Source organism: Corvus kubaryi, unplaced genomic scaffold, assembly GCF_017639235.1.
Source record: "Corvus kubaryi isolate FWS band 111438036 unplaced genomic scaffold, C.kubaryi_AGA036_p1.0 37395, whole genome shotgun sequence".
NCBI lineage: Eukaryota > Metazoa > Chordata > Aves > Passeriformes > Corvidae > Corvus > Corvus kubaryi.
Genome location: NW_024581134.1, coordinates 6,593,010 through 6,601,211, shown reverse-complemented (window position 1 = coordinate 6,601,211; position 8,202 = coordinate 6,593,010). Strand labels below are relative to the sequence as shown.

The 8,202-nt window shown below is 53.7% G+C and overlaps 1 protein-coding gene across 1 annotated transcript; it reads left to right on the top strand.

Moving 5' to 3' along the window:
• The first annotated feature begins 1,998 nt into the window (after positions 1 to 1,998).
• Positions 1,999 to 7,823, top strand: LOC121670096 (cis-aconitate decarboxylase-like). Its single transcript, XM_042039863.1, has 6 exons — positions 1,999 to 2,019; positions 2,586 to 2,640; positions 4,864 to 5,156; positions 5,273 to 5,365; positions 5,929 to 6,134; positions 6,886 to 7,823. Exons 1-6 carry the CDS (start codon positions 1,999 to 2,001, stop codon positions 7,802 to 7,804), a joined length of 1,587 nt encoding a protein of 528 aa, XP_041895797.1. The 3' UTR covers positions 7,805 to 7,823.
• Positions 7,824 to 8,202: the final 379 nt, after the last annotated feature.

Here is an 8,202-nt window from a genome sequence, read left to right as displayed (position 1 = left end):
GCTGTCTGAGGAGCCATCAAACCATGGAAACCCTCCTGGTGCTGTCTCAGGATCCATCAAACCATGGAAACCCTCCTGGTGCTGTCTCAGGATCCATCAAACCATGGAAACCCTCCTGGTGCTGTCTGAGGAGGAGCAGCACCGGAATGCCGAGGACTGCACGGAGCCTCGAAAAACGAGGCTGGGCAGGGGAACCCCCAGGGGGGTTTTCTGCTCAAACCTGCCCTGGTTTGGCCCCGGGATAACCCCACCCATGGGTGCTGTCACGGTACGGACCCGTTGCTCCCCACGCACCACAGAATGCTGCTGGTGCCACAGGATAACGTGGGATTGTGCAGGAGGCAGGGAGCGGATGGAAAATCCCTCTGTCCCAGGTGGGATTAGCAGCTCTCTGCACACCCAGGGCACAGGAAAACACGGGGTGGAGATGTGCCCGTGCTGAGGAGGCACCTGGACACCGGCGGTGCTGCCAGAGCTGCATCTTCCGGAGGGATGGGGCAGCCCGGGATGATCCTTCCCTTGCTCAAATCCCCTGTGCAGCGAGGGCGAAGTCAAAGCCACACCCTCCCTCATCCTGCCCCCTCCACCTTCTCTCCTTTCCCTGCTTGCCCCCGACATTCCTCACGCTGGGGGTTGCAGGAACGCTGTGTGAGGTCCTCCCTCCGTCCTGGCTCTTGTCCCCCGGTGACCTCTGAGCCCCACGGGACAGGCTCTGGGCACCACTTCCTTCACTCCCTGCTGTCCTCACAGCGACTTCCCTTCACCCCCTTCCAGGAGAGGTCATTCCCATCTGCATCCCATTGCCACGGGGCTCGTAGGCTTTGCAGGAATCACTCTGTCCATGCGACAGTGCTGCGCCCCCGGGAGCGATATTAACGGGATATTCCAGGGCACGGACATTCCCTCCCCAGGAGGCTGGAGCAAGGGACACATCTACGAACCCCAACCCCTTCCATTTTCACTCATCTCCAGTGGCATTTTGCCATTAGTTTTCCATCCCACCTTGTTAGTGACAGCAAACGTTTACAGAGCTCTGAGGAAACGCTGCCTCTCTGCAGATAAACACGGAAAGAGAACAAAACTCGTTTTGGATAAGCACACAGCAAGGGGAGCAGTGCACAGCCACAGCACACAGCTGGATTTCACATCACAACGCTGCCTCTCCTCTGGTGCAAACCAGCATGGAATTGCCAGGGATACATTGCTATGACAAAGTTCTGCATGGGGGTTATTTAAACCCCCAATTTTAAATAAAACTGTGGCCCACCAGGCTGTTATTCTGCCCAAAATAATAAATATCCCCAGGCTGGACAAAGCAAAGAGCCGTGGCATTCCCCCAGAATCCAAACATTGCTTTGGGAACGAAGGCTCCCGGTGTTCCCTGGCAGCTCCAGGGTGCACTCCCAGTTCAGTGACCCGGCAGCGCTGGAGATGGAGAAGAAGGAGAGCTGGAAAAGACTCAGCCAAACACCCAAACACTGAAGGTATTCAAGAAAAGCATCCAACAAAACCACCACTGCCTCACTTCTGCCTCTGCAGCTGGGATTTACCTGCTTTGGTGACACTTCGGCTCAATGGGAGGATGCTCTTGTCCCTCTCATTTCCTGGTAAATCCCACTTTTATAGTCCTCCTCGGGAGGAGGAGCCTGGTGCCGGTTGCTTCACCCATTGGCACCTGCGGCATTTTGGAGACAGGAGTTTCCTTGAACCTTGTCAGTGATTGTCCGAAATCCTTTTTTATTTCCTGAAAGCGGGTGGGGGGGTTTCCCTTCTGTCCAGCAGGGACAAACCACCCCTCCTCACGATTCCCCCCACCCTCTGGCTCCCCAGGGGCTGATGTCATCCCCCTGGAAATTCAGTTGCACAAAAACAGAAAGCAAATTGCCTTTTGGACGCAGATATAAACCCTGCCACGAGCACCTTCAGCCACACACCTCTGCCATCCCTCGCGCCGAGCACACCGAGCCGGGAAAGGCACTGGGAAAAGCAGCCACCAGCATGGTCTACTCCACCTTCCAGGTAAAACTCTTCCACGCAATCCCTCCCCATCCCTGAGCTTGCCTTTCGCACTTTAAGGAGGAAATGTCGCTTTCCGGGCAGTTCCTCCGCTGGTCCAGCCGAGCGTGGCATTAAACGGGAACCTGCCCCAAAATTAACAAACTCCAATGGTTTTCACAGTCACTTGATTCAGCTGCTGACCTTTTCGTGCCATCCTGCTCCTTTCACGCGTCCCAAACATCCTCTGGACCGTGCCATGCGGGGTTGTTGTTGCTGGGATGTGCTCCCTGGGGTTTGCTCCTCGTGCCCACTCCGAGCTGGTCCCGCTCGCTGCAGGATCTCGTGGCAGGGCTGCAAAGGCTCTGCTGCCCCTTCCACTGTGTGGCTTTATTTCCCTGGATGTTCTTGGCATCCCTGCTGGACTCAGCTCTGGAAAATATTTTTCCCCTCCTTTAAATATGTCGTTACCTTTACACGCTCGTTTGATCTGTGAGTGCCTCACAGTGAGAGGCACAACCAGGAAAACTGCTCCGAGAAACTTTCCAGCAGCTCCAGCGACAAATTCCCTCTCTGTGTCTCTCCCCTAGAAATCCCAGAAGTTCTTGGCAAGCTCTCGGCAAGTCCACAAAACTGCTGCCCATGGTTTGTATCTCTCAGCATTCCCCATCCTTTCCTAGCGGGCATCCCTAAATAGTCCTGGCGTTGCTGGAAAAGAAGGTGCCGGGAGAAATCCTCAAATCCTTGGAAGGCAAAGCTTCCAAATGTTTGGGGGTCCTGTGGTACTTTGTGCCCTCGGGGATAAAGGACAGGAGAAAAGCAGCAAAGAGTAAAAATGTGGATTGTTAGTCCTGCGCTAAACCAGAACTTGAACAGGTTTAGAACCAGACTTTCCAAATTCTTTGACCACAAACGTAGGGTGTTGAAAGGGTGGCTCAGATCCTTAACTGCTCCACTTGTCACTGCTTCCTAACTACACCTGATCCTGCTCTGGGCATTGCCTGCGGTGATTCACGGTTCTCCTCCCGTGGCTCCAGCGCTGCCCAGCTTCGGATGAATTAACCACAGCTTGGCTGTGTAGGCTCTTGGTCTATTTTGTCTCTTAACTTGGTCTGAGTTTGTCTATTAACTGATCTTAAAATGTGCTCTCAGTCTATTATGTTTATTAACTTCTTTCTAAATGTGTTCATGGTTTATTTTAAGTTCATTGTAAGTTTATTTTAAGTTTATTAACTTATTTTAAAAATGACTCGGTTTACTGTAAGTTTAAGCTTATTAACTTATTTAAAAAGATATCCTTAGTCTATTCTATCCATTAATTTATTTTAAAATGAGTTATTAATACAATAAATTCGAGGAATGTTGCTTAATGAGACCTGAGGACAAGAGAAATAACAATAATCTGCAGGGATTTATTTGGTCTTTATTTGGATCAAATTTAATGTTTTAATGAAGTCCTGCCCTACCAGGAGGAAAACCCCGGAGTCATGGAATGCTTTTAGCTGAAGGGTTAAAAAACCCCGCTGCCTCCTGAGGTGACAAAGAGCATTTGATGCCGGGACGGAACCAATCCAGCTTTTCTGGGTGCTGGGTGATTGGAGCAGATTTTCCTGCAGCCTCTCCAAGCCCTGACATCACCGCTCCCGCTCCGGGACGGCGGCGGGGGCACCCGGGGATGCTCGCAGAGCCCCGGGCTGGGGTCGCAGCGGGTCCCGGAGTGCCGAGTGCCGGGATTCCCATAGGAATGCGTTCCCCGGCAGCGGGAATGCTCTCCCGGTGAGTCAGGCGCTGATGGCATTCCCAGCTGTGTTTACAGGAGGCTCAGCCTGGGCTCGAGGTGAGCCCGAGCATGAGCCAGCGCTCCGTGAGTCACTGCCGTGACATTTCGGGATGAATCCAACCTAGGGAAATTAGGGAATGGTCATTTCATTAATTGCCATGTTTGTTGTTCCTAAAACAAAGCCTCTTGTGTACCTGCCGGTCTGGATGAGCTTTCCTCTTGGAGCAAAGTATTTTTCTTTTTTTTTTTCACCTGTGATTCATTTAATTTGGACATTAATTCATCTTTTATCTGCATCTGTGTGTGCGTCCCCACACCCGTCCATAAGTAAATGTATGGATTTGCCACCCTGCAAATGTTGGCTACACAGAATTTTATTTTTCCTGCTCTCCCGTGCACTCTCAAATTAACAGTATCATTATAACGGGCCATAACAATTTTAATTCTATGAATTATAAATATAACTCTATTAATTATATTCTTTAGTCTAATTCTAGAATTATACATAATTTTATAAATTATAAATTAATATATGAATCATAGAAAAAATTATATCTATAAACTCATATGTATAATAATGATCTATATGTCATCTGAACAAGGCAAGTTCTCACTGAAATGAAAACATGCAATGGACACAAACTGGGTATTTTCCATAGAATTTTAATTTATTGTTAAGGATTAGCAACCTTTGGAGTACACAGGGCTTAAGACCTTTGGTGGCTGAGTCAAGACACTTCAGTGCCTTGTAGGATGAAACATCTGGATAAATCCAGGCTTTGGGTCTAGTCCTGCATTCCAAAAAACTATGGAAGCTTTGAATTTATGTGGTCCATTCCTGCTCTGCCTTTCCTCTGGCTAAAGGGACATCATTGGCATTGACACCTCCCAAAAAACGGCTGTTGGAAACCCAAGGTGGCGGGATGGGGCTGAGCTCTGGAGCTGCTTCGCCTGAACCTTCTGGAAGCCACCCCAGGAGGTGCCCAGAGAATATGGAATTTTATATTTAGGACACACGGAAATCAGAGGTTATCCCAGGTTGGAAGGGAGCCACGGGGATGACGAATTCCAGCTCCCCGCTCTTGCAGGACTCCTAAAACCGCCCCACCTGGCTCCGGCAGGTGCAGCTGCCCGCGGCTGCCAGCGCGGGGCTCACCGGTGTCCTTGTCCCTCCCTGTGTCCCGGCGCTGCAGTGGTGGCCCGGAGCGCTCCCGAGGACACGGTGACCAGCAGCTTCGCCTCGTTCATCCACGCGGCCCGGCCCGAGCAGCTGTCCCAGACCGTGCGGCAGCGGAGCAAGAGGATGATCCTGGACAGCATCGGCGTGGGGCTGGTGGGCAGCACCACGCGCGTCTTCGACATCGCCCTGCGCTACTGCCGGGTACGGACAGCCCCGCCACCGCCACCGCCACCTCCGGGGCTGCGGGGGCTGCCACCGGCCCCGCTCCCTCCAGGGCCTCCCCCGACATTCCCTCCCTCCCTCCCTCCCTCCCGCAGGAGCTGTACTCCTCCGTGGCCGTCAGCTCTGTCTATGGAAAGCCGGGAGTGAAGCTCTCCCCGACGCTGGCAGCCTTCACCAACGGCGTGGCGGTAAGGCTGGATCTTCCCGGGGGATCTGTGCTCCTGGATTCCCGGGGGATCTGTGCTCCCGGATTCCCAGAGGAATCTGTGCTCCTGGTTTTTCCAGGGGAAACTGTGCTCCCGGCTCTCCATGGGGAAGCTGTGTTCCTGGCTTTTCCAGGGGGATCTGTGCTCCCGGATTCCCAGGGGATTGTGCTCCCGGATTCCCAGGGGATCTGTGCTCCCGGCTCTCCCAGGGGAAGCTGTGTTCCTGGCTTTTCCCGGGGGATCTGTGCTCCCGGCTCTCCCAAGGGAACCTGTGTTCCTGGTTTTTCCAGGGGGATCTGTGCTCCCGGATTCCCAGGGGAACCTGTGCCCGGTGGTGCCAGGAACTAGAATTCCAGGAAGCAGAGTGGTCACTGATGGGGGACAAAAGCCGGGAATCTCCTGGCTTTTAGAGGAGCCAGACCTCCCCGTGGGGACACTGAGGGGAGGCTCTGGCAGAATTTCCTCAGGAATATCAGCAAGGAGCCCTCATTCCCTCACCATCCAGCCGAACCCGCCAGCACGTCCTTATCTCTGTTTCCTGGCAGACTCATTCCATGGATTTTGACGACACCTGGCACCCTGCCACTCACCCCTCCGGGGCCGTGCTGCCGGCTCTCCTGGCAGCCTCCCAGATGCTCCCTCCGAACACCAAGCCCACCGGCCTGGATTTCCTGCTGGCATTCAACGTGGGCCTGGAAGTGCAAGGGAGGCTCATGCACTTCTCCACTGAGGCTCATGACATTCCCAAAAGGTAAAGCTCCTGTTCTTCGCTGAGGAGGAAGAGGGTTGGCAAGTCTGGGTTTTCAAATGTTAGTTTAGGTTAAGCCCAGTTTAAGTCCAGTCTAATTTAGCTTTACCCCAGGGTAAAGCCTTGCTGAGAGCCCAGTGCCAGAGGTGATTGTGCCATGTGTTTATTTGGTGATTTCCAGGGATCTTGCCCCAAAAATAACCCTCAGGGAGTCTGTAGGGCCACTATCTGACCCAGCCAGGGCAGGATCCCAGAGCCAAGAAGAGTTTGGTGGTGGGCACAGCCCCATGGCCAACTGCTGCCACCAGCAGTGCCCTGGTGTGACCCAAGCGATGGAATCAACCAGGAACTGTTCCCTTGGGTGTATTTGAGGCCAAATTATTTGTCTGAGGCATTGAAAGTTTGGCTGTGTGGACATGAGCCATGGCACCTCCTGAGGAAAGTTCAAATTGCCTTCTGGAGATGCTGAGCTCACCCTGGTGTGTCTGAGGAGGTTTCAAGTAGAAACCCAGTTTTTAGAGTTAATTTACGTTAATTTACTCTAAATTTAGAGCTAAACTAAATTCTTATTTTAGAGTTAATTTATTAGTTAAAATTTATGGTTTAATTTTGAGTCAGGTGAATCCCACCCACTCCAGAGCCATGAGGGAGTTCCACTGGCTGACGGGCCCCTCATTTCCCATTCGTTTTTCCGTGGGAGGGGTGCTTTGGTGCGAGGCAGCCAGGGCTGCCCATTCCTGCCATCGCCCTGCAGGTTCCACCCTCCCTCGGTGGTGGGCACCCTGGGCAGTGCCGCAGCCACGGCCAAGCTGCTGTCCCTCAGCTCTGCCCAGTGCTGCCACGCCCTGGGCATCGCCGCGTCCCTCGCCGGGGCGCCCATGGCCAACGCTGCCACCCAGGCCAAGCCGCTGCACGTCGGGAATGCCACCCGCCTGGGCCTGGAAGCGGCTCTGCTGGCGGCCCGAGGGATGGAGGCCAACCCCTTGATCCTGGATGATATCCCCGGCTGCTCCGGCTTCAGCGCCTTCTACAGCGTCTACCAACCCAAACCACTGTCCACACCCGGCCAGCAGCACCAGTTCCTCCTGGAAAAGCAGGATATTGCCTTCAAGCGCTTCCCAGCTCACCTGGGGATGCACTGGGTGGTGGATGCTGCCTTGTCCGTCCGGAACCTCTTCATCAACTACGCGGGCTCCTTCTCTCCCTCTCTGATCCGCACCATTATGCTGAAGATCCCGGTGTCCAAGTACATCAACCGGCCTTTCCCCAGCTCGGAGCACCAGGCAAGGCACTCCTTCCAGTTCAACGCCTGCGCGGCCCTGCTGGATGGAGAGGTGGGCCTGGGCTCCTTCTCCGAGAGCAGCATCCATCGGCAGGAGCTCAGGGAGCTGCTGGACAAGGTGGTGGTGGAGCACCCCGAAGACAACGTGGCCAACTTTGACAAGATGTACGGAGAGGTGGCCCTGCTCCTGCACAGCGGGGACGTCCTGACGGGCAAATGTGACACTTTCTATGGGCACTGGAGGAAGCCCCTGAGCAAAGAGTCGCTCCTGAAGAAGTTTCGATCCAACGCCTCCCATGTGCTTCCAGAAGAGAAAATAGAAGCCATCATCACTCTGGTGGACAACCTGGAGACCCTGTCAGACAGCTCCCAGCTGGCCTGCAGCCTGTGAGGGGACAGCACGGGGAGCTTGGTGCGGGGCTTGTCCTGGTGAAGCTGCGATTCCTTTCTTCATTGGTGCTTTCCTATTGATTCCCAAGGACAGGGAAGTTCCCACCCCTTCCAGTAGATAATTCCAAAGGAACCCATGAGGCAGGAGTTGTGTCTGGGTTAGCACACGGAGTAAACTTCAACTCCTGGTTGGTGCTGGCTGAGGAGCTGAAAGGCCACCACAAATATAAAAGAATTCCCATGGAAATCTCTGAGGATCCTGGGGCATCATCCAGTTCTCCAGAGGGAACAGTGCCTGTGCATTTCTTCCAGCTGGATTCCAAGCTTTTTCTGGGCAGAATGCCTGACCGCCAAGTCTGGGAAGAGGAGGAAGTTCAGCTGCAGAGCCTGTGCTGTTCT

Bases quoted from the DNA above. Each gene is read 5' to 3' on its own strand.
- LOC121670096 (XM_042039863.1), top strand. From the start codon at position 1,999: ATGGTCTACTCCACCTTCCAG. The intron at 2,641-4,863 runs GTTTGTATCTCT...CCGCTCTTGCAG, and splicing joins CCACAAAACTGCTGCCCATG to GACTCCTAAAACCGCCCCAC. The intron at 6,135-6,885 runs GTAAAGCTCCTG...ATCGCCCTGCAG, and splicing joins GCTCATGACATTCCCAAAAG to GTTCCACCCTCCCTCGGTGG.